Here is a 26,898-nt window from a genome sequence, read left to right on the forward strand (position 1 = left end):
CCTTTGAAGAAGATGGTGGAGAGAATTCGGAAGTTCCAGATTCTCAATGATGAGATAATCACTATCTTGGACAAGTACTTGAAGTCAGGCGACGGAGAGAGCACGCCTGTGGAGCACGTTCGCTGCTTTCAGCCACCTATTCACCAATCCCTGGCCAGCAGCTGAGGACGCGGATGTCCTGCTGTTGAAGAATTCTAGTACTGACTGCATTTGAGAACTGTAAGGGCATGTTTTTCTTTCCATAAACTATTTAGTGAGATTTCTAGGGACTATTTTTCAGTATCTCTGTGCCTGTTAAAGGGGATGCTTTTCAAACTAAAAGCTTAATTTTATAAAATTGACTTATTTTTCTAGACTAAAATTGTATATGCTTTTGGTAATTGGAAAGTCTGAGAACATTGGCTGGTTGCTGACATCATGTTCTTACAAAATTACTTTCCATTTTTTTTCCTATGGAATGTTCCAACAGCTAGCTATTTCAGCAAGTGCTGCTGAGTTCATCCATTTAACCTTTTATAACAATTAGGGAAAGATTTGTGGATTTAAGAAACTTAATACCAGCTAATTGTGATAAAATCTGTTACCAATTAGGATTAATTAATGATTAATTATCTAGCTATTTGGTTACGGATGTTTCTGGTTTTTTATGGAAACCTTTTCTAAGTCATTTGTTCCCTTCCCCTTTGTGTGTCAGTGATTCAGAAAATAGTGAACATGTTTTCGAGGCTTCTACTAAATCCAGTTGTGACGAAATCTAATTTGTGAGGTATGATTTAAAGGTTACAAAAATAAAACTAATGAAACCTGTTTGTGTTCATTCATTTACTGTGACTCTGTGCACACTGCTTACCTGAACACACAGACTAGGCCAGGAATTGAGGTCACCTACAGCCTTGTGAGAAGGGACAAGATCATGATAGTAACTTCCATATGGCTTTAGAAACATTAACACTGAAGTCCAGAAACATCATACATGGCACCAGAAATTTTGTGAACTATTCCATTGTACTGTTTAACCTTGAATTACACACAACAAAAATATCCTTTACAAGAAAAGTTACCTAAAAATGTTGCTTTTAGTAATGTGAAATAACCTGGGGGCCAGCATTCTGCTGCAGAGTAAGAGGTAAGTTATCTGTGTGTTCACCCTATCATAAAAGTAGAGACTATGATGAAAAATTGAGTAAATGTAAATTTAATTATTGCGTTTTATAAGACTTAATTATGAGCCAAAAAAAATATCAAGCGCTGTAAGATTTTAAACAATTACAAATTTATAACCTACGCATTCTCATTGAGGGCAGTGTCACACCCAAGGGGGTGAAAATTGGTTCTGATCTATTGTATACAAAGCACAGATACAGTACATAAGCGAATATAGAGTATATCTGTGGTGTTAAAATCACATGGAGAAGCAATTAGAAAAAAAATGTCTACAAAGGCTCCTTAGAGTGTCAATAAAAAAATGTTGGGAAAATGGAATTTCATGGAACTTGGGAACTGTGAACTCTGATGAAGCCAGTGGACACTGAGGCTTCTGTGGTGGCTAGTTAACACAGTGGGCCAAACTGTGTGACCAATAGAATGGGAACAGAAATAAGCCTAGTTTCTTCCTATTCAGGTGGAAATTATTTGTATTTTAAAGGCCAATTAATCGATAATGATAGGTTTTGAAGCTGGTGGAGTTCATTATACTATTCTAAACCCTTTTTTACATATGTTTTAAAGTTTTCTGTAAACATTTTCTCCCTCATGGGCATTTTTTCAAAAAAATAAAATATATGGGAGTTCTCTGGTGGTCTAGTGGTTAGGACTTGGCACTTTTACCATGAGGCCCTTGGAGTTCAATCCCTGGTCTGAAAACTGAAATGCTACATCATGCCCTAGCCGAACTCTTACAAGCAAAGTAAAATAGGTGGTACAAAGAAACCCTATTTTACAAACATCCTAAGTTCATTCTTAGCATTCACACTTACAACTTTGTTTCAATTTGTCTTTTTATTATAACATGAGCTAAGTTTAAGAAATTACCCTAATTCCTGATTTTATTTCCCAGAGTTGTTAGAAGAGCTAAATGACAATATTAACTCATTATGAAGGCATACTGAAAAGTACAAGAGCTGATGTAAAAATGGTAATCAAGTTACCAGGCATAAGGGATTAGAGTAACTGAAGAATAAAACCAGCCAGGCTGTACCTGGACAAAGGATGGGCTGGTTTAACAAAAAGGTGCCATCTAGAAAGGCATCAAATGTGCATGGTCATAAGTCACAGACTAAAAAATATTTCCATGGGGTCACTTCCTACCTGTTTTGTAAATGAGTTTCCTTCATTTAATAACTTATGGATCTCTTAACATTTCAAAATTAAAACCATTCATCAAATGAGTCATTTTTATAAGTAAGGTAAATTACAGGATAATGTATTGAGTTAATTTTGTTTTTTAAAATCAAAAAGCCTTAAAATGGTCAGGGATTGATAGAGTGAGGATTCTAGACATATAGTTCAGACTTTCATCACCAATGGAAAAAAACAGCATTTTTATAGTCTTAAAACTGTCATTAAAATTAATGCATTTAGAATTTGGTGAAGGAAAAATTAAAATCTCTCTACCGTAATACAATAGTAATAGAAATTGCCTGATACTGAGGTCATTTTAGTGTCATTTAAATATAAGAAAAGTAATTTCTTGGTCCAAATTAGTGAAACCTTAAAAAAGATTGTCTCTAGAGAACACTTTTGAGAACAATGCTTTTTCAGACACATTCTCATACTCAGATTCACTTTATAACACAAAGGTTAATTTTTAATTATATCTTTCTTATTGAAAAGCTGTCAGATTTCCATTTCTTCGGGAGACATTTTCAGCAGTGTGTTGTTCGATTCCACAGGTTACGCTCTCTTCATTATTATTAAGAACTTCATACATACTAGAGAGATTGCCATTCATCGCTTTCTCGTCTTTCCGGAAAGACACAGGCAGACTTGAGAGACTAAAGCTGACGTCTTTAAAGGCATGCAACAAGAATATTCCCACAATGATTGTAAAAAAGCCACTCAGAGTTCCAATGACATCGTCAACAGGCATATCTTGCCACTCCTTAAAAAGAATAGCTGAACAAGTTAAAACTGATGTCGTAAAGAATACATAATATATTGGAGTCACGATGGAAGTGTTGAATATGTCCAGGGCCCTGTTCAGGTAATTGATCTGTGTGCTCACACAGACTATAAGGCTCAGCAGCAGAATCCAGGCCAGGGGATGTCGTAGCACGGGCTTTCCAGCAAACAGCTCTTTAATAGCAATGCCCAGGCCCTTAACACAGGACACTGAAAATGCTCCAATTACAGAGCAGATTGTGATATACACAAGAATGTTTGTCTGTCCATGGCGAGGTCCTACCACAAAGATTAGTATCAAGGACACAATGACCACAAGGGTTGCAAAGACCACAAAACCTGGGGGAGGCAGAGAAAAATCATATTTAGTCAAGTGTTTAAGTACTAAAAGAAAACAGAATCCAGAAGAAAATATTAATAGGAAGGAGAAAAATTGTGGCCCTAAAATGAAAATTAGCTTTCTTTTGCCCCTGCCCAGCAAAAATACCTCATAAAAATTTAGTTAGATGTACACATTGGAAGATTATACTATGCTTCATATTCACAAATTATTACACAACTTTTTTTTTTTGTTTTGTTTTGTTTTTGTTTTTTAGGACCGCATCCATGGCTTATGGAGGTTCCCAGACTAGGGGTCGAATCGCAGTTACAGCTGCCAGCCTACACCACAGCCACAGCAGTGCAGGATCCAAGCCATGTCTGTGACCTACACCACAGCTCACAGCAACACCAGATCCTTAACCCACCGAGCAAGGCCAAGGATCGAACCTGTAACCTCACGGTTCCTAGTTGGATTTGTTTCTGTTGTGCCACAATAGGAAATCCACCACTAACATTTTAAAAACAGCATCTTAAGCCTCATGGTAACTGTATGTTCCCCTTGATCAATGTAAGAAGAGTTGCCATTGTGGCTCAGAGGATTAAGAACCTGACTAGTATCCATGAGGATGCAGGTTCGATTCCTGGCCTTGCTCGGCGGGTTTAGGATCCAGCATTGCCACAAGCTGGAGTTCAAATCTGGCGTTGCTGTGGCTGTGGTGTGGCCAGAAGCTGCAGCTCCAATTCAACCCCTAGCCTGAGAACTCCTATACACCACAAGAAAAAAAAAAAAAAGAAAAAATTATACGTGGTTTCCCCCATCCCCAATAAATACATACTATAGTACTACATGATCTAGGGTTGGTGGAACCTCAGATATGGAGAAAGACTGTAAGTGGATTTTCTTGGGTGTCCCTAACCCCCTCATTGTTAAAGGGTCAAACATGTATCAAAGGAAATGGAATCAGACTGATTAACAGTCTATGCACTCCTTCCCATCTACTGGGGTGCTCTAATTCCAATGACAGACATCAGAAACCAGTGCAGTTACGGAGTTCTCGTGGTGCGATAGGGCAGGTGGGGAGTTCCCACTGTGGCACAGAGGAAACGAATCTGACTAGAAACCATGAGATGGCAGGTTCGATCCCTGGCCTTGCTCAGTGGGTTAAGGATCTGGCATTGCCGTGAGCTGTGGTGTAGGTCACACACGAGGCTCGGATCCCACCTTGCTGTGGCTGTGGTGTAGGCCAGCGGCAACAGCTCTGATTAGACCCACCTCCATGGAGTTCCCGTCGTGGCGCAGTGGTTGGCGAATCCGACTAGGAACCATGAGGTGGCGGGTTCGGTCCCTGCCCTTGCTCAGTGGGTTAACGATCCGGCGTTGCCATGAGCTGTGGTGTAGGTTGCAGACACGGCTCGGATCCCGCGTTGCCGTGGCTCTGGCGTAGGCCGGTGGCTACAGCTCCGATTGGACCCCTAGCCTGGGAACCTCCATATGCCGCGGGAGCGGCCCAAGAAATAGCAACAACAACAAAAAAGACAAAGGACCAAAAGACAAAAAAAAAAAAAAAAAAAAAAAAAAAGACCCACCTCCATATGCCTCGGGTGCGGCCCTAAAAAGACAAAAAGCCAAAAAAGAAAAAAAGTGCAGGCAGCATCTTGGGAGCACTGGGACACAGGTTCAGACCCCCAGCCTGGCAAAATGGGTTAAGGATCTAATGTTGCCACAGCTGTGACTTAAGCCACAACTGCGGCTCAGATCTGCTCCCTGGTCAGGGAATTCCATATGCCTTGGGGTGGCAAAAAACAAACAAACAAAAACAAACCCCAAACAAAAAACTAGTGGAGTTAAATCTAAGTAAATTTAAAAACAAACCACCTAGTGGAGAGAAATCATGAGATGACCTTAACCACCTAGTGGAGAGAAATATGAGATGACCTTGAATGCTCAACAATTCATAGATGCTGGAGAACATTTATCTAAAAGGAGTAAATTATTTTGGGGCAACAACAAATCAATATGAGAACCTGAAAATAACTGTCCGGGTTCAGGCTGGGTATGGAGAACCCAGCATAATAGCTAGCGATTGTGGAGTTCCCGTCGTGGCGCAGTGGTTAACGAATCCGACTAGGAACCATGAAGTTGCGGGTTCAGTCCCTGCCCTTGCTCAGTGGGTTAACGATCCGGCGTTGCCGTGAGCTGTGGTGTAGATCGCAGATGCGGCTCGGATCCCGCGTTGCTGTGGCTCTGGTGTAGGCCGGTGGCTACAGCTCTGATTCTACCCCTAGTCTGGAAACCTCCATAAGCCGCAGGAGCGGCCCCAAGAGATAGCAAAAAGACAAAAAAAAAAAAAAAAAAAAAAAAAAAAGCTAGTGATTGTGTAGCTCCGTGGGCCAGGCACTTTTCTCAGCAATTGGCACTGATTAGTTCATTAAATCCTCACAATTACCCTGTAACAGGGACACTGTCACCTGCATTTTAAGATGAGGAAACGGACATAGCAGTCATTTAATCATTTCCTGCCTCAAATTTGGCTAAAAGTAAGATTTTTAAAGAAGCAAACACAAAAACAAGAATAGGTAAGGAGATGATAGCAACAATATGAAAGTCAGAAAGCAGAAAATAACTAATAATTGATAATAGCAGATCAAAGGAAGCTGAATTCTACATCAGCACTTATAAATAAAAAGTGACTCAGTTTACAACAAAGAATGTTCTAAAGGTATAAGCTACCTCTAGAAGTGGGGCGTAGGGAAGACTAATAGGAGGCCTGTAAAAGTCAGTTCAAGAAGCAATGAGACCCCAGATCCCAGCCCTGTCCTGAGTATCTGAGTGACTGGTCAGCCTGCAGAGTGAACTAGAGGACAATAGACAGGCTGGGTGTGTAGGTGCCCCACTGAGACAGGGGGCTGGAGTAAAGCATACATCTATGGAAGTAACCTGCTCTTCCCCACTCCACACCTAGGATGCCAGCAGCCAGACAGGAGACTTTGAAGGGAATCTGACTGGCCTAACTCAAAAGGCAGTCAAGGATCATTAAGAGAGGGAAACTTCAAAACAGAGAAACTGCTGTCCCCCCAAGTCAATAAAAACTACCATTAATATCCCTGGAGAGATGTGATGAAATACGAGAGGAATCAAAGCAGGCAGAACTCGAGAGGCCAAAACCTGGAGAGAAGGGAAGCACCTTGAGGTACCACCAACACTCACCTCTGCTTGTTCTCTCAGGGCAACTGCAAAATCTAGAGCAAGAGTGAGGACAGGCACAAACGCCAGGAGAGTGGTAATCTGGGGCTTGTGGAAGTGTCAGGAGATTAGGTAAAAATGGAAATAAAAGGGGAGTGCAAATATCTGTGTGGTTTCTGGGTGAAGCTGCATGTGCCTAGGTCTGGGGAGCCTGGTGAGGGGGCCAAAGGGCTGAGCAGAGAGGCCCACAGTCTTGGGGTGCCATGACTGGCACTGGCGGTCACAGCTCGCCAAGCTGGAGAGTCCAGGTAAACTTCCTAGCCTATCACCTGGGAGCCTGAAGGGATATGACCAAGAATAAAGGCAGCATGGGAAGAAACTTGGCCCAGCAAAGCCTGAAACAACACTTCAGGTTGAAGGGGATCTACTGGACTATTACCTGCCTGCCTGAAGAAACTGTGTTGTCTCTGAAGGAAGAAAACATCACCTGGAGCCTTTATACTCTTTAATATACTATGGCCCATTCAATTGAAACTGTCCAAAGACAAAACTAAATGAATGCGAACAAACAAAAATAGATCACAGAAACAGGTCCACAAATAATCCTGATAATGACTTTAAAATACTTAACTCTAGAGATCTGCTGCACAACACCATGCATGTGGCTGGTGACACTGTACTGTAATCTGGAAACTGGTGGGAGGCCGAATGAACTTTATGTTCTGTGGTTTGTGGGTTTTTTGCCACTTGAAAAAAAAAAAAGGAACTAGAGCAAGCTCTGAGAAAACAATGGCAGAATTAAAAACTCAAAAGGGCTGGAAGATAAAACCAAGGTAATCTTCCAGAAGACAAAGTAAAAAGGCAAAATGTTAAAAATAGGAGAAAAAAAAGGCAAGAAAATGGATGGTCTGGTTCAGGAGGTCCAATCAACAAGAAGGAAAAGAAGAATCTCACTAAGAGAAAAGAGACAAAAGAACATCAAAGGAGTAATTCAATTCCTTGGAGTAAGGCATGAATTTTCAAATTAAAGATATATCAAGTATCTAAGTGCAATGGATAAAAACCGACCCACATCTAGGCACACTGCTGGAAAACATCAGACAATGAGGGCAAAGAGGACATCCCTACATGTTTAAAAGATGAATCTCGGAGTTCCCGTCATGGCGCAGTGGTTAACGAATCTGACTAGGAACCATGAGGTTGCGGGTTCGGTCCCTGCCCTCGCTCAGTGGGTTAAGGATCCAGTGTTGCCATGAGCTGTGGTGTAGGTTGCAGATGTGGCTCGGATCCTGCGCTGCTGTGGCTCTGGCGTAGGCTGGCAGCTACAGCTCTGATTTGACCCCTAGCCTGGGAACCTCCATATGCCTCGGGAGCGGCCCAAGAAATGGCAAAAAGACAAAAAAAAAAAAAGATGAATCTCATATAAAAGATAAAGAATCGACTGTGTTTGATTTCTTAGCAGCAACATGGACGTGACAAGATAACGAAGTCATGGTAGATTACATATGCAAGTCTCAAAAAGGCTCCTCTCTTCTTTCTTGTCTCCTACAAGAATGGCTCCACCAAAATGAAGGAGCAAGCCCAGGATTTAGGAAAGAAGAAAAAAGAGAAAGGGATCCCTCAGGATGTCAACTGTACTGGTGGCCTCAAGATAGCAGTCTAAACTGAGGCCAAAAAAGGCTCTGGGAGAGAGATTTCCTTAAGAGATGACACTGCAAGAACACTGAATGTGTTAGAAATCACGGAGAGAATTAAAACGCAGGAGAAGAGTTTCAGGATACACTGATAAATTCATAGAAAACTAAGCCAATGATCATTATTAGTTTAGGAAAATCAGAAGTCAAACAAGAAAGGGAAAGTGATCATAAAGTTTTATATGTCTAAGCTGAGAATAGAAGTTATTAGTGATGATAATGTAAAATGAACCACTTAAACAAAACTCAATAGATACAACTGGTAACAGATATAAAGGCAAGGAAGTAGTAGCAATATAGGCATGTTATTTAGACGATGAGCTAAAGAACAAAAGAAACAAGGGCTGAGGGAGCTGGTGGGGGAAGAAAAAGACTGTCATTTTCCTAATAAGCCCTGCTGAACAACTGGCCTCCTTATAGGCACATAAAATTTTGATTACTATAAACACTAAAAAGTAAAAACACAGTTAAGACTAAGAAAGCTTTTCTTCTTTCTTACCTGGATCCCCTAGCTTGTGAGACATTTCATTTAAAGTCTCAATCTCCTCTTCTTTTGGAGCATGAATAACCATAACTGTAGATCCCAGTATACTTAGCAAACATCCAATTTTCCCATGAAGATTAAGTCTTTCATTTAGAAAGTATGAAGAAAGAATGGCACTAAAATGGGGGAAAAGGTAGACAACATTACAATAATCTTCTACTTTCCTCATTTTGAAACATCAACACAACTCAGAATTTAAATTACTGAATTCACACTAAAACACTGTGAGCCTATGAAGATTCTGGCTTTCAGCCAAGGGAAAGAAAATGCACACTCAATCATAAAATGAAAGTTTCTGGGGAACCAACTGTGGGTGGTCATACATGAAAACAGGATAGTTACCATCTTTCTACTGCAGGACATCAATGTGAAATTTACAATAAACAGAAAGAGCTATGATCCAAATATATACTCTAATTAAGAAAACAATGCTATCTATTTGTTCAAGTTTACCTTATCCCTATTGGTTGATGCATCCTTTATACATTTTTGTTATTTGTTGTTGTGGTTGTTGCTTTTCAGGGCTGCACCCATGACATATGGAGATTCCCAGGCTAGGGGTCCAACTGGAGCTACAGCTGCCGGCCTACACCACAGCCACAGCAACACAGGATCCGAGCCGTATCTGCGATCTACACCACAGCTCACGGCAATGCCAGATCCTTCCCACTAAGCGAGGCCAGGGATCAAACCCACCAACCTCATGGTTCCTAGTTGGATTTGTTTCCACTGTGCCATGATGGGAACTCCCTTTGTACATGTTCATTTAATTCTATGTTATTTGCCTATTAATCAAATTATCTATTTTTAATACTTTATAGCTGGTTTTCCTGAAGTCTTAAAAAATTAAGGATAAAGACACATACTATATCTTTGTATATAGATAATACATAGCTTCTTATATCTTTATGTGAGCAATATGTAGTATCTTGAAAAGTATATAATTTGCATATAATATTAATTTATATAAATGCTATTTTTTAAAAAGGATTAAAGTATCAATCAACCAACTTTAAGAACAGCAGCCAAAAATCCAGACTTCAATATGGGATTAGCTGTTTGGGCTAATGATTAAGATAACAGAAATAGGACAGATCTTGGACTGCTCCTTCCAAACAAGTACCCCAGGCCAGTCTTCAACCTTGCCCCAATTAATGATTTTCTGCAGAAGACATAGACATCTATTCATTCACAACTGCTACCTACCAAAGTACACGTCAAATGATAAATACTGTAACAAGAGCAACTTGGAATTTTAAAAAATTGACATTAAAGTAGAACTAGTGCTGGCTCTGAACACAAGCAAGACAAACCATCAAGAAAAGCTTCTCCCAAACTTGACAGGTTGACTATGCAGAGGATAACTTTTCAAAAGCAAATTACTGAACAGCATTAAAAAAAGTTCTCGAGGTTGCTTAAGTGTCAATTATGCTGAACACGTGCAATTAGATGGTCCTCACTGCTTCACCAACTGAAATACTAACTGCTGTTTCTATGTGTGAAACAGGAAGTCGGGTCCTTACCTTACCAGGACACTGAGTGCTCCCAGTGGAGTCACTAGGGTGGCTGGTGCAAAGGCATACGCAGCAAAGTTGGCCACCTCGCCAGCTCCCACTTGGAGACAGACAACAAAAGAAAACTCTCAGATAGGAACATATCTGCTCAAAATGGAAATGCCTGTATTTTATTTACATTTATTTTTTAATATACTATTTCAATTGTATCTAGTAATTTCTATATTTTCTGCCATCTATTCATAAGGGTTCTCTTGTAAATTATCCACACCAATTAGAAAAAAAAATACAAATCTACAAGTTTAATGAAAGAGACTAATTTATGCTTATTTATGGGTTTAATGAAAAACTTTAATAGCTATTTATATCCTATGACAACAAACACAAATCAATTAAAAGCAGCTAAAACTAATATGAAGGCACTTCTCCCAGGTCTTTTTCACTGTCTCTTTTCTTTTTTAAGACCCAACTCTTACAGCTATGGGGAGGGTGGGAGACACATCAAGCAGGGACAGAACTTTGACTCAAGACAATGTCTGCAATGTCTGAACAGTAAGGACACCAGGGTGGCTCCAGCAGAGCGAGTAAGGGCTAAAGGGGCCAGATCTTTGTGAGTCCTGCAATGGATTTCATCTATGCTGAAAAGCCACTGGAAAATCTTAAGCAGGGGAGGGACACATGACCTCATAAAAGGATCATTCTTGACTGTTTTTCCAAAACAGCTATGCTAAATTTCACCTAGCAGTGTCTGAAAATTCCCTTTGTCTCTACTCTCCCAAACATTTGGTATTGTTAGATTTTAAACTTTTTCTAAACTGTTAGTGGGAAATGGGATTATTTTATTATGCTTTCAAACTACATTTCCCCTTTTCATGTGTTTATTGGCCAAGAGAAATCTTTTTGTGATGTAGCTGTTTTAGTTTTGTCCCTATTTGTCTATTAGGCTATTTGCTTTCTCTTATTGATTTGAGGTAATGCATTATATATTTTGGACACAAATCTCTTGTTGGTTAAAAGTGTAATTTTTTTTAATACTCTGATTTGCTTTTTTTATTCTCTCAAACTCTTTTAATCAAAAAAAGTTCTCTACATCAAATTTTAAAATATTTCCCTCTGTGGTTATTGCTTCAGTACAATAAAATTTCCTCAAAATTCTTTATCCTCTAAACCCTTTAATGTTCTGCTTTCACATTTAAACTTATGAACCACCTGGTGTTGAACTTTAGACAGAATGAGGTAGGGACCCAATTTTTTTTTTCCCATATGTATTGTTACAGCAGTATTTACTAAAAAGCACACTTCCTTTTTTTCAGTACCATCTCTGTCATAAATATACTGTCCATGAGCCTATTCTATTGGTTTCAGTATCTATTTTGTAACAAAACCATACTGACCTAATTAGTATAACTTCTTAAGTCTCAATATCCAGTAGAACAAGTCCTTTCACTCTTCTTGTTAAAGAATATCTTTGCTTCTCTTGGATTTCTGTATTTCCACAGTTTTTTTCCTCTGGCTGCACTCGTAGCAGGCAGAAGTTCCCAGGCTGGGCCAGGGATCAAACCCATGCCACAGCAGTGACAACACCAGACCCTAAATCCACTGGGCAACCAAGGAACTCCCTCCACACAAAATTTAAAATCAACTTATCATGTACCACTTAACAACTTAGTTTCAAATTGGAATACATTTAACCTATGAATCAGCATGGAGAGAAATGACAACTTTACAATTATAATTATTACGGTCATGAAACTTTCAATCCATGAAAATGACATATTCCTCTATTTATTTCAGTAATGTTTTAATTTTCTCTGTGGGAATCTTTACCATCTTTTGTGAGATTTATAACAAATGTAAGTAATTCCTGTTAAACTTATATGCAGATGCTAACAATTTAACATTTAATTTTGTTTGTTGCTAATATATAAAAATACAGTTAAGTTTTGCATATTGACTTTCTAACAACCTTGTTGAATTTTAATTTTATAATTCATCTGTATATTCTTTGGAATTTTTATACCCACAGTCATATAACTGGTAAATAACAGCAGCTGACATGTTTCTTTCTAATCCTATTTTCTACCCCCGACTTTCTGCACTGGCTAGAAATTCCAGTAAAATACTGAAAAAGTAATGAGAAGTCATTTGCTTGTGGCCAGCTCCAAAAAGAAAGTCTTCAATATTTCCACATTTTGGTATTTACTGTGCAACTGTTTGTTTTGGCTTTGTCAAGTCCGAGCCACAGCTGTGAACTACACTGCAACTGCAGCAATGCCAGATCTTTTAACCTACTGTGCCAGGCCAGGGTCTGCTGCAGTCGGATTCTTAACCCACTGCACCACAGCAGGTACTCCTAAACCATTAATTTGAAGTGGTTTCTTTTTAGTCATGAATGGCTGAATTTTACTGAAATAATCATATAATGTTTCTCCTTCAATTAACATGGTAAATTAACAGTGACTGGTTTTCCAAGATTATGCCAACTTAGCATCCATAGAATAAATCTAACTTGCTTATGATGTATTATTTTGTGATTTTTACAAATATGTTCATGAATAGGACTCAACTTTGTTTTTCCTTTCTTACTCCATCCTAATCAGATTTTGCTATTAGGATTATGCTAGCTTTTTAAGAGGAGTGGGGGAATATATACCCCTTTTTCTATTATTAGAAAATTTCTCAGAGTCCCCTGGCTGCCTGGTGGTTAAGGATCTGGCATTGTCACTGCAGTGGCTCAGGTTCAATCCCTGGCCTGGCAACTTCCACATGCCACAGGGAGTAGCATTCCCCCCCACCCCGCCCCCCCAAAAAAGGAAGGAAGGAAGGAAGAAAGAAATTTCCAAATATTTCTTCTTTAAATGGCTATATAATTTGCCAATGAACCCATCTGAACCCAGGGCCTAGTATGCGCAAAGGTTTTAAAACTACAGACTCAAATGTATTAAGTTAGAGTAGTCGTCTAGTTTTCTTCCTCATGAGTTTTGATAAAGTTTATTTTTCTAGAAATTTTATTTACATTTTTATATTGACCGGAATAATAATTTTTTATAACATCCTGTTAATATCTATAAAATCCTAATTACATCACCTGGCTATTCTACCTTCTTTTCTTGAGCAGTTTCAACAGAAGGTTTAACAAGTTCATTATTATGACTGAAACATTGTCTTTAATGCCCTTTGTTTTCTATTTAAATAATTTTAGCTCTTTACTTACTTCTACATTTTTGGGTTTATTTTGCCATTCTTTTTCTATGTGCATGAACTAGATGCCTAGCCTTTCTTATTTTCAATTATATTTATTTGAAGCCATAAATTTTACTCTAATTACTTCAGTTATACTCTACAAGTTAACGTGTATTTTGCATCAACATATTAAAGTATTTTCTAATTTAAGCATATTTTAAAAATATTTTCTAACTTCCATTCTGACTGCTTTGAACCACGGTTACACAAAGCATATTTCTAAATTTCCACATGAGTTTTTCATGTTATCTTTTGTTACTGATTTCTAATATAATTATAATGATCTGTGAAAAGACTTCTTTAAATCCTTGATAAATTTAAGACTGGCTTTATGGTCCAGCAAATAGTTCATCTGCATTAATATTCCACATGTACTTGAAAAGGCTGTAGGTCTGAAGTTGAGTTCAATGAGTTGTTTGTTAAATGTGCTCATCAAATTCTCTATTGCCTTATGGATTTTACTCTCCCTTGCCCAGTCAGGTGTGTTATATTAAAATCTTACTATATGATTTTGGATTTACATATTTCTCTTTGCTGTTCTGTCAACTATTGCTTTGTATATTTCAAGGCTGTATTATTAAATAAAGTAAGAACTGTTAAAGCTTCCTAAATTCAACCCCTCTGTCTTTAAGAAATAATCCTCATATCTCCAGGACTACTTTTAAGTATATTTTTTCTAGTATCAGTAACAGAAATCTCAACTTTTTTTCAGGAGTGTTTTTCCATCCTTCTCTTTCAGCCAATCTATATATCCTTATGTTTTATAATTCATCTTGTAAAAGGCATGTAGTTGTTTTTGTTTGTTTTTATAATTCCAGTAGAATAATCTTTGCCTTTTTAACTGCAGCATTTTGTTTATAATTCCAGTAGAATAATCTTTGCCTTTTTAACTGTAGCATTTTGTGTATGCTAGTTATTGATATATCTGGATTTAAATTACCACCTATTTTAAAAGATTTTATTTCTAAAAGTTTAAAGAGTCACACATTTCAAATATTCAGAAAAACAGAATAAAATATAAATGACACTCATACATCTACCCCCCCAGACTACCCAAGTGGCATCACCTGACTGACCTTTATGGACCAGTCCGCAAGTTCTCTCTCAGCTGACTGCTATGGAGTCTGCAATTACCTCTAGGGCAGAAGTATCTGCAGCTTACCCTGAGCTCTATGATTCTCCATGATCTTGGCTAGGTAATTCTTCACTACCACATTGGCTTTTTGATGCTTTAAGAGGATGCTTTTCTTATATCCTGTCTAGCCTTCCAACTTGTTTTCAGCACTTTTTTTTTTTTCTTTTTAGGGCTGCACCTGAGGCATATGGAGGTTCCCAGGCTAGAGATCTAACTGGATCTCAAGCTGCCAGCCTACACTACAGCTAGAGCAAAGCCAAATCCGAGCCTCATGACTCCTTGTCGGATTCGTTTCTGCTGCACCACGATGGGAACTCCCAGCAAATCTTATTAAATGTTTTAACTTCAAACACATCCAGAATTCTCACTATACTCACTGCCACAATTCTGGGTCCAGGCCATCAACATCCTCTTACCTAGTTATTTCCCTAGCCTCCTGGTTTCTCTGCTTTTGCCCCTATGCAGTCTAGGCTTCAACATAACAACCTATGAGTTTCTATTAAAAGCTAAGTCAGATAACACTGCCCCTCTGCTCAAGCCTCCAACGACAGCCCACCAAACACTACAAAGTTCTTCCTACAACCTACAAAGCCCACCTAATCTAGGCCCTTATTACTTCTCTAAACTTATCCCCTGCTGTTTTCCTGAACATCCACTCTCTTACATTCTTGCCTCTTTACTGTTTCCTCAAGTTTTACTAATTTAGTGCTGTGTAACAATTTAATACAGAATACTTTGAAGGCTTAGTGTCTTAAGGATCACTTTTTCTATGTACCTTTTAAAAGGTAATCATCAAAACATGCATGGACAGTCTTATTAAATGCACGCCTCCTTTCCAATTTAGAATAAAAATTAATGGAGGAGCAGGAATTAAAGTAGGATGTTTTCTATGATCTTTGCCTTTCAAAATCACCTTCTTAAACTGAGCTTAATTTTTAAAAACACACACACACCAGACATGTTTTAATAAGATAGGTAAAAGAAAGTCTCATTCAAATTAAATAAGCTATTAAACTGGTAAATGACTTTTATAGGATTAAATTTTACATAGTTTGAGTTTTTCCCATTAAAAAAAAACCAGGGAGTTCCCGTCGTGGCGCAGTGGTTAACGAATCCGACTAGGAACCATGAGGTTGCGGGTTCAGTCCCTGCCCTTGCTCAGAGGGTTAACGATCCAGCATTGCCGTGAGCTGTGGTGTAGGTTGCAGACGCGGCTTGGATCCCAGGTTGCTGTGGCTCTGGCATAGGCTGGAGGCTACAGCTCCGATTTGACCCCTAGCCTGGGAACCTCCATATGCCGCGGGAGCGGCCCAAGAAACAGCAAAAAGACAAAAAAAAAAAAAAAAAACAAAAACAAAACCCCCAAAAAACCCAGGGTTTATGTAGAGTTTTAAAATTTGCTAATAATAGGAGGTTGTAGCAGTATATGTAAATACTTAAGGAGTTCCATTGTGGCTCAGTGGTAACAAACTCGACTTAATATCATGATGACATAGGTTTGACCCCTGGCCTCAGTGGGTTAAGGATGTGGCGGTGCTATGAGCTGCGTTGTAGGTTGCAGATGTGGCTCAGATCTGGTGTTGCTGTGGCTGTAGCATAGGCCAGCAGCTGCAGCTCTGATTTGACCCCTAGCCTGAGAAATTCCCTATGCTGCAGGTGTAGCCCTAAAAAGCAAAATAAATAAAACAAAGAAAAAAACTCAATATACAGCTATGATATTTTCTTGAAATGTTCTCTATACATACTTGAAAGCAGTCCAGCCCACCACAACCATTCTTTAAGATATGCATGGCCTCCTTGACCTGTGAATGAAAACATATATTTCTTTGTAAGATTATATAACTCATAAATTCATGGCAACTATTAGTAATAACAGATGTAAAGATATCATTTGTTGATTATTACTACTTTTTTTCTTTTTAGGGCTGCACCTGCAGCATATGGAAGTTCCCAGGCTAGGGATCTAACTGGAACGGTAGGTAGTTCCTGGGCCTATGCCACAAGCCACAGCAGTATAGGATCTGAGCCTCCCCTGCGACCTACACCACAGCTCATGGCAACACCGGATCCTTAACCTACTGAACAAGGCCAGGAATTGAAGCCGAATTCTCACGGATACTAGTTGGGCTTGTTACTACTATGCCACAATGGGAACTTCCAATTATTACTACTTTGAATAAAGGTTTCAGCATGATTACAAAGCGGGGTATCTTTAAGATTATCTTAGAAAAGGTGCTGTTAAGGCTCATGAGAATGTGAGTGAAAGAGTTAATCAATTCTTATGTTCAGTTCATACTTCATTCTTTTGAGAACTCAATTTCAATAAATAAAGAAAATGAACCAATAAGAAGTAGCCCAACTTCAAATGAGTTAGAAAGGGATAAGCCATTTAGGCGTGGGTTAGCCCCACAGACGAGGTAGTGATCTTGGAGGAAGAGGTCCTATACTGACCAGACATATGAAGACCAAGCACTGCTCATAGTCTGGGGCTTCCAAGATACTCATTCTGCCTTTTTACTTGCCTTTCCTCCATGCCAAACTAATAAAATCAGTGCTTAAGCCATTGTTCAAAAGAAAAAACCACAGCAAATGAACTCTTTGACAAGCATATCCATGTGGACGATGAGAGTTACTGCCTCAGGAATGAGAATACACTTGTTCCAGCAGTACGTGCCAATACTTTCTCCTCTCTGCACTAAATCCCAATAGAAGCCATTGTTTCAAGAGTGTTTAAGTCTGCTCATAGAGATGGTACAGAAAAGAAGATGAAGGTAATATATTTTTTTTTAACTGCCAAAGTAGGTTTTCCTATGAGGTCAGGACTGGGTCTAGAACTGAAGCAGAGGCCGAATGACAGAACATGACCAGAATGCAACATAATGTTGGGAGCTGGGAGCTGTCGTGATGCACCCAAGCCAGGGGGGATTCAATCACATCAAGTGTCCCCCAGGGTCTCGCGACTTGTCAGCAATTTCTGGGGATCCACTTATACCACCCATCAGAATTTCACTCAACTGAGTACACTTCAATCCAAGGAAGCTCTCCTTCTTGCCAATTTGAGATCAATAGGAAAAATGTCTAAGGTTAAAAGTCAAACTTTTACTATCAAAGACAAAAGATCCTAGACTTCAATAAGATTTTGATTCTATCCACATATCCTCATTTCCTTCTCTGCAGACATATCCAAATTTAAAGAAAAGGCTAGATGCTAATTGGGCACTGGTCCCTATTTCTACTTTGACAATAACTGCGAGAGTGAGTAGTTAACCTATTTTGACATCTTTTTATTTCTTTGATTACAAAAATGATTCTCTATAAACATTTACAACTCCTGCACAGTTCAAGTTGTGAATCTAGTCACTAGGAATGTGGATGTGGTCTTCTACAAAGATATACTTAAGCACACACGGATATCATTCAAAATCACAAGGGCATAAATCACCTACCTGCTCTCATGGAGCCTTTTCTGGCAAGTCGCAGAAGGCCTTTTTTTTTCAAGATGAAACTCCCTCCAATGAAAATGCTGGAGCTCATAGCCAGTCCTAGACCAATATAAAAGTCATACTTTCCACGCCCCTGGCTCATTTCGTTTGTTACTTAAGAAATTACTGTGAATCACATTGATCAAGAACGAGAAACTGCTGGTGCTGGAGGCAGGATGACACAGTCTTCAAACCTAAATGATGCAAAACAAAAATGAGATTTTCACAGAATATGATGCATGATCATATGCAATTCAAAAATTTTTTTACTCAATTTCTCACAATCATTTTTAAACTATTAATAAACTGTATTTACCATTGATACTTATCACTAATCTAATTATATTTCTTCCAGTTATGGCAAAAGATGGGATCATGATAATAAAAACTATACTTGCACGGTGATGTAGTCAACAATACTGTACTGTAGAGCTGAATATGGCTGAGAGTAGGTCTCATCACAAGAAAAAAATATGTAAACATGAGTAGTAATGGATGGTAACTAAACTAACTGTGGCAATCATTTCATAATATACACATTGTGTGGTACACCTTAAACTAACATAATGCTATGTGCCAACTATTAACTCAATAGAACAGGAAAAATTTTAAAATAAAACCATATTTAAATTAATTTTATAAACTCTGGTTTCATATTTTAGAAATGTTTCTGGTCTTAGCTGGACAGTCCAAGCAATAAAACTTTGCTGGTAAGAAAAAAAAAATTCTACAGAATGAAAATCAGCAAAAAAAATATAAAAACCTAGCCTATAAATACATTTACAAATTTCATAAATGTGTTTTTTTCAATAATCTATATAGAGAAACAAAAAATGTTTGCACCCAAATATTTTCTTCTTAGAAATCTACGTAGATATAAACATTTGGTGATTTCTTACTTAGCCTATTAATAGGGGTGTGTAAGGAGAATGCAGATTTGAAATTATGTTGTTAGCAGAGGATTATGATTCCAGTAGGCAGATGTTCGCCAGGGTGTGTGTGGTACTGGTGGATTTTTTAGAGAACATGAAGACTTTGGAACTTGGAGGACTCAAACCATAAGACCAGATAGGATACACAGGCTTACCAAAGACTGCATTTCCCCCCCCGCCCCCACCAAATCAGCCAAGTCAGAACCCTGCTGACAAACAAACTGAAGCAAAGTGTTGGAGGCAGAAGAAAAAAACATTACTCAGCTACAACATTTATGACTGATTATAACTAACTGCCTGCTCAACGTTCTGGTATGTCCTGAGACTTGCAGTCCCACAATTTAAGGACTGAGTCCCAGAACTAATCTGTAATCTAGTCAGTATCCTTGGCCATTAATCCCCACTGACTAGCCCAGTTGCTCCATTCTTCAGGTTATGGGACTCTGGTCTTTAACAAGAACAAGTAAAATTCCTATCCACCCAGCCCCTCAATTATCCATCTACTCAAACAGGTTTTTTTTTCTTTTTTTCTTTTCCTTTATAGGGCCGCACCTGCAGCATATGGAAGTTCCTGGGCTAGGGGTCAAATCCAAGCTGCAGCTGCCAGCCACAGCCACAGCCACAGCCACGTGGGATCCAAGCCACATCTGTGATCTATACCACAGACCATAGCTCACAGCATCACCATATCCTTAACCCCCTGATGAAGGCCAGGGATCAAACCTGTGTCCTAATGGATACTAGTCGGGCCTGTTCCGCTGAGCCACAATGGGAACTCCCCACTCAAACGGTTTTTACCGAACATGTGCTATGTGCACTAAGCATTATAATAAGCTCTCTGGATAAAATGGTGATAGCTCAGTGGGGAGACAGACAAGTGATGGATTACAAAAGCAGGGTGGGGGATAGGAGAAATAGGTGAGGGAGATTAAAGAGATATAAACTTCCAATTACAAAATAAATGAATTGCTGGGATGAAATGTACAGATGGGGGAATATATTCAATGACAATGTTATTACATCTCTGTATGGTGACAGATGTTAACTACGCTTATCATGGTGATCATTTTGTAACATACAGAAATATCAAATCGCTATGCTGTGTACTTGGAACTAAAATTGTGTTGTAGGTCAATTATAACTCAGGGGAAAAATAGGAACTTTCACTACTACCAAGTATGACAAAGTATCTTAACAGTACTTAGTGTAACTGAATGGTAAAGATTTGACAATTTATTTAAACATAAAAAAATTAAGCTCTCTGCAGAGTTCCTGTCACAGTTCAGTAGATTAAGAACCTGACTAGTATCCATGAGGACTCAACCATATGCCATGGGTGCAGCCCTAAAATGCAATAAATAAATATATAAACAAAAAAGACACGGAGCTGGAGTTCCCTCGTGGCACAGTTACGGCACAGTGGGTTAAGGACCTGGCATTGTCACTGCAGCTGCTCAGCTTGCTGCTGTGGCACAGGTACAATCCCTTGCCCAGGATCTTCCACATGTCTTGCAGGTGGCCAAAACAAACACACAAAAACCAAACCACCAAAAACAAACAAAAAAACAAAAAACCAGCAGTTCCTGGTGGCTCAGTGGGTTAAGAACTTGACTAGTATCCATGAGGATGTGGATTCGATCCTGGCCTTGTTTACTGGGTTAAAGGATCTGGCATTGCTGTATATAGGTCACGGAACCAGCTGGATCTGGCATTGCTGTGGCATAGGCTGGCAGCTGCGGCTCTGATTGGACCCCTAGCTTTGACCCCCTAGCCCTGGAACTTTCTTTTTTTTTTTTTTTTTTTTTTGGTCTTTTGTTGTTGTTGTTGTTATTATTTCTTGGGCCACTCCCGCGGCATATGGAGGTTCCCAGGCTAGGGGTCGAATCGGAGCTGTAGCCACCGGCCTACGCCAGAGCCACAGCAACGCGGGATCCGAGCCGCGTCTGCAACCTACACCACAGCTCACGGCAACACCGGATCGTTAACCTACTGAGCAAGGGCAGGGATCGAACCCGAAACCTCATGGTTCCTAGTCGGATTCGTTAACCACTGCGCCACGACGGGAACTCCTCTGGAACTTTCATATGCTACAGGTGCAGCCCTAAAAAGAAGAGGGGGAAAAAAAAGTGCTCTCTAAAACTATGTCTGCTATATTTTCAAATCTGGTGACTTAATTCGAATAATAATAAAAATGACAATTTTTGGTAAGTTTCAAAACCATAACTAAACTGCTCTATGACAAAAAGAAAAGGAAATTGGAGTTCCCATCATGGCGCAAGGGAAACGAATCCGACTAGGAACCATAAGGTTGCGGGTTCGATCCCTGGCCTCGCTCAGTGGGTTAAGGATTTGGTGTTGCTGTGAGCTGTGGTGTGGGTCGCAGATGCGGCTCGGATCTGGTGTTGCTGTGGCTCTGGCATAGGCTGGCAGCAACAGCTCTGATTAGACCCCTAGCCTGGTAACCTCCATATGCCGAGGGTGCAGCCCTTAAAAAAGACAAAAAAAAAAAAAGAAAGAAAGAAAGAAAGAAAAGTGTAACAACAAAAAAAGTGTGTTTATGGTGTTCCTACCACATCCTACACAACTGGTTTTTCCACACTTATGACTCAGTCACCCTCAGCAGAATGTCAGCCCTGGGCTCCTGAACCTGTGCACCAAGCTATCTGGTAGTCTCAAAATGTATCTTAATACATGTTTTCTGAATGAATACAGATGAAGAGAACCATATAGTTGGTCCTCAAAAAAAAAAAATAAAATAAAGTTGGTGGCCATTCTTGAGGAGTCATTAACAGAAAACCACTGCATCATTCAGATCGGCATCCTAAAATAGCCTATAAACTGAACAATTAGGAAGTGAGAATACAACATACAAGTGAACATGCAAAGATAATAGTAGTAAGGGCTGGAAAATAGGAGTACAAAAACTCAGCTACCAAACACCTCAGCCCACTCGGTAGGTATATCTTTCTAATGACCAAGGGTCACCTAACTTTTTTTTTTTCTTTTTTTTTGCCTTTTCTAGGGCCATTCCCATGGCACATGGAGGTTCCCAGGCTAGGGGGTCTAATCAGAGCTGTAGCCGCCTGGCCCACACCAGAGCCAGAGCAATGGAGGATCTGAGCCACGTCTGCAACCTACACCACAGCTCATGGCAACGCCGGATCTTCAACCCACTGAGCAAGGCCAGGGATTGAACCCGAAACCTCATGGTTCCCAGTTGGATTCATTAACCACTGAGCCACGATGGGAACTCCAAGGGTCACCTAACTTTAATGAGCTCTTCTCCTTTAACCATTATCTTCATGGAACAGTGTTCTTCATTATCATGCAAGTTCTACTGAGGAGAGTAACTACTTAAATCTTCGTAAATCTCCCTTTAAAAGGTCTGAACAGAACAAGCAGTTTATAATCTGGATATTCTGGAATTAATAAAATGGAACTTTGTTATCTGCAAGGATGACACTCAGAAACAAGTCAGGTTTATTTATAATTCCAATACCAGTAGAATGAAAACCTCACAAATCCAAATTCACATTTTAATTATATAAATTTGACCTTCAAATACCAAATGTATAATTTTCAATTTAATTTGTAATACTAGTAATTTTCAATACTAACTTCAAGTTACGTATGTGGAGTATAAGGTCTAAAAATAAGACCTATTGTACTGCCCTGATATCTGGTAAAACTGGGATGACCTAATCACAAATTCCAACCCTCCTCCACTGCTTTCATGGAAAGTCCCAAAGCTCAGCAACCCATGAGGACCAGGCAGTGGGCTTCACTGCTGACATACTGCAGAATTATTACAGCAAACCAATCACATCCTCCTGCAGGAACCAAGGGGCACCTTTAACCTCTTGCTACCCAAAGCCTGACTCCCACAGCCTCTGGTTCTTTATTCTGCAGCCCTGATGTAGCCCTGTGTTTATTCAGTGTCCTCCTCCTACATGAACAGAAGTGACTAATAAGCTGCTCTCATGTGCCCACTGTCAGGTGTCGTGAGCCCACTGTCAGGTGTCGTGAGGGAAGGAATCTCCCTCCTGACAAGGTGAAGAAAAGGTGAATAAAACAATACATTATAATGGAATCTTACTCATTTTATCCTAAGATCACTGAAAATTCACTGTTCTTAACTTTATTATGCCTATATATAAATTTTCTCCTCATTTTTACACAAAGTTGAATGATGCTATTTTTTTTTTTTTTTTTTTTTTTTTTGTCTTTTGTTGTTGTTGTTGCTATTTCTTGGGCCGCTCCCGCGGCATATGGAGGTTCCCAGGCTAGGGGTTGAATCGGAGCTGTAGCCACCAGCCTATGCCAGAGCCACAGCAACGTGGGATCTGAGCCGCGTCTGCAACCTACACCACAGCTCACGGCAACGCCGGATCGTTAACCCACTGAGCAAGGGCAGGGATCGAACCCGCAACCTCATGGTTCCTAGTCGGATTCGTTAACCACTGCGCCACGATGGGAACTCCCGAATGATGCTATTTAAAATCTTTTACCCTCTTTTCTTTTTATTGTTATCAACTTATTATGGAAAATTTCAAACACACAAAAGAAGACCTTTGTTGACTAGTTGGGTCAATCTTATTTTGTATATGGCTTTGGAAAGCTGTACCCCTCTTGCTCACTTCATTTCCCAACAGACTCATGGCTCCCTTTGGACTAGTGTCATCACTGCCCAGACCCACCACAGCCCTCCTGGCCTCACTTCCACTACTTAGAGCCTGCTCTTCAGTCTAGGTCAGGTCACACTCAACAACTTCCCCAGTAGTTGCAGCCCACAGGCATTTGCTTTCCTTTGCACTTACTTAAAGACAGCCTCATAAAATTTTTTCTTTTCTTTCTTCTCTTTTTTTTTTTAGAGCCAAACCCACAGCACATGGACGTTCCCAGGCTAGGGGTCGAACTGGAGCTGTTATGTAGCTGCTGGCCTACATCACAGCTCAGAGCAATGCTGGATCTTTAGCCCACTAAGTGAGGCCAGAAATCGAACCTTCGTCCTCATGGGTAGCAGTCAGATTCATTTCCACTAAGCCACAACAGGAACTCCTAAAATGTATTTCTCAATGTTCTATCTTCAAAGACAAATTCTAAGTTTCTTAAAGACAATGACTTAAGTTCACTGTGGTGGTTTCCCCACAAAAGGCACTCATTTATAGTGGCAAATCTGATTTAAAAGCTTTTCTAGGATTAAAATTATTTGTTATGTTTGTTCACTCAATGAACTATACCAGTGTGTATACTGGGGCTGGGGAAGGATGATAAGTAACATAAAAGCTATACGCCATAAAGCTATAAAGCAGCCTTCAGCCACTAAACTAAGTAAGTGAATCACTCATTTAACTTACAGTTTGAGAACAGGACATCAGTGTGAATGTCCTGAAAGGAACAGTTGCTTCGCTAGTCTCAGACCTGGTAGTGTTCTGTTCCCATTCTGTGTAACTGAAGGTCAATTACAGCTGGGAGAGCCTGAAACAGAGATTACTTTTTATTTCTTAAGGATTAGCTATAAGGCAGGTCCAGGTTTAAAGACTGCTAAACAAGAAAACTTGCTAAGTTTCACTTCAACTAGGTAACCAAACCAAAGATAACAAGCTCAGGGGCTGGGCAGGGGGGTAACCTGTAGATCTTACCTCTCAGAGGGACTGAAGTGGAAGGTCCCACTCCCCACCCCTGGCAGTTAATATGTTATTTATATGTGGCCATCTGTTCAATAAACTTATACTGAGCAGCTATGAATGTGCCAGGCACTGGAGTTATAAAGATGATCAAAAGTTTCTGCTGCCCTCAAGGATTCCCATAGCTAAGCAAGAATTCTGAAAATAAACTATTCAAATTTTAAACACACTTCCATTTTTAAAGACTTTTAGAATTTCCAGCTTCTTCTTTCTAAACTTTAACACATTTAATTTTCAAAACTGATTTCACTAACACTTACTTATAATTCTTATAATGTTATGTTATATTCCATCAAATGCAGTTATGTCAAAAATGAAATTACTTTATCTCAAAGAAAATGATATTATGAAATTGGTCCACCTTTCCTTTTAAAACACGGAGAACACATAATTTAAGGAACAGGAAAACATGGACCAACATTCTAAAACCTGTATGAAAAGCCCAAGTTAAGATTTGCTTTTCAAAGTCAGCTAAATTAAAAATTATATCAACTGGAGTACATTTACAGCTTTAAACCCATCAGAGCACTTTTGATTTCAATTTTAACAAAGCTTGAAAAGACATTTGATGAGTCTCATGATGAGAAAAGATGTACAGAGATGTTAAATAACTTCTCATGGTGGGAGTGGACAGTAGACCCAGGACTAGAATCCAGGTTTCAGTCTCAGTCTTTTCCACCGGAGTTTCCATTTAGTCCCCAAGCTGGGACACAAGCAAGGGGCAGCTCAGAGAAGGCTCTCAGTGTCAGTCATTGCCTCTCTGCCCAATCTGCTCCTTCTTGTGTTCTGACTGTGGCTTCACCATCTTCATCTCCAAACTGTGTACAAGAGCCAAGGGAGCCAGATGGATTCTATCTCTGAAATATGTCCTTGCACCCCATGTCTCTCCTGACCCTAATCCAGCTTAAAAGCAGGATGCTACACTGCTCTATACAACACATTTATCCTCTCATTCTCCTGCTTCCAAACTCAGAATGGCTACCCACTGTTTCCTGAGAGAAGTTCAAATTTTGTAACCCAGTAACTAAGACCTTTCACCATTTGTTCCAAACCTATCTTTAACATTTTTACTTCCTGATATTTCACATACCCTAGTTGCACCCTAGGTCAACACACTGCTGCCATTCTTACCTATTCCTTTCATTCCTCTCTATCTTTTCCACATTATTCCTTTCATCTTTAAGGACCTATTTCAAAAAAGCACTTCCGCAATGAAGCCCCACCTGAATTCCATGAGCCAATCTTTTCTGAATTCCCTAGCCTTTAACTTGAACTCCTCTTTGGACACCTTTCCAGCCTTTATTATGATTAGTAATGTACATGACTCATATCCCCTTCACTATGGCTCTCTACAGACAAGTGATATTTACTCGATCATCAAATATTTACATGAATACTATTTACTATATTCTAGGTATAGGAGTGAATACAACAGACCAAAATCCTGCCCTCAATGGAGTTTACCTACTCTTGGAGGTACGGCAATGCAACAAATAAGGACATTATGTTGGAAGGTGGCAAATACTACGGTGAAAAGTCAAGCACGTTAAAGGCACTGGGGAGCTGGGTTGGAGGACTTTTATTAGGTTAGTCAGGAGGCCTAGTGGAGAGGATAACACTGAACAAAGGCATGAAAGTAAAAGAACATAGCAGAGAAAGAAGCAAGTTCAAAGGCACTGAGGCATGAGCAAACACGCAGTTTTCTAGGAAAAGAAAGCTCACTGTGGCTGACACGAACAACAAGGGTAGGTGAGATACCATAGCAGGGTATTTCTTTTCTTTTCTGTGGCCACACCCATGGCATCAGGATGTTCCCAGGCCAGGGACTGAATCTGACCTGCAGCTGCAATCTAAGCCACAGCTGCGGGAATGCCAGATCTTTTAACCCACTGCCCCAGGCCAGGGATGGAACCTGTACCTCTGCAGTGACCTGAGTTGATACAGTCAGATTTTTAACCCAGTGCACCACAGTGGGAACGCCAGCAGGGTATTTCTACGTAATAGAAATAACCTGAAAACCAGTGTCACTGTATTTTATCATT

The 26,898-nt window shown here is 39.6% G+C and overlaps 2 protein-coding genes across 10 annotated transcripts in view; one reads left to right on the plus strand and one right to left on the minus strand.

Annotated features, from left to right (window-relative positions):
• The window catches only part of CYFIP1 (cytoplasmic FMR1 interacting protein 1), a 99,676-nt gene extending 98,869 nt beyond the window's left edge, over window positions 1-807 (plus strand). For both annotated transcript variants that reach the window (XM_084999708.1, XM_084999707.1), the window contains exon 31: window positions 1-807. In XM_084999708.1, the coding sequence (XP_084855834.1) occupies window positions 1-165 (165 nt within the window). In that variant the 3' untranslated portion in view covers window positions 166-807.
• NIPA2 (NIPA magnesium transporter 2) overlaps window positions 808-26,898 on the minus strand; it is a 27,896-nt gene continuing 1,805 nt past the window's right edge. For 2 of the 8 annotated variants that reach the window (XM_021075602.2, XM_021075601.2), the window contains 6 exons: window positions 24,527-24,647; window positions 18,202-18,431; window positions 16,501-16,557; window positions 10,387-10,477; window positions 8,819-8,979; window positions 808-3,459 (listed from right to left, as the gene is read on the minus strand). In XM_021075602.2, the coding sequence (XP_020931261.1) occupies window positions 2,822-3,459; window positions 8,819-8,979; window positions 10,387-10,477; window positions 16,501-16,557; window positions 18,202-18,340 (1,086 nt within the window). In that variant the 5' untranslated portion in view covers window positions 18,341-18,431; window positions 24,527-24,647 and the 3' untranslated portion in view covers window positions 808-2,821. The remainder of the gene's footprint in view (window positions 3,460-8,818; window positions 8,980-10,386; window positions 10,478-16,500; window positions 16,558-18,201; window positions 18,432-24,526; window positions 24,648-26,898) is intronic. The other 6 variants (XM_021075604.2, XM_021075603.2, XM_021075605.2 and 3 more) reach the window with 3 other exon arrangements.

This window comes from Sus scrofa, chromosome 15 (genome assembly GCF_054392235.1).
Source record: "Sus scrofa isolate SSC_HxYL_T2T_F1_AM1 chromosome 15, Sscrofa_HxYL_maternal_Yorkshire_Landrace_v2.0, whole genome shotgun sequence".
In the NCBI taxonomy this organism is placed as follows: Eukaryota; Metazoa; Chordata; class Mammalia; order Artiodactyla; family Suidae; genus Sus; species Sus scrofa.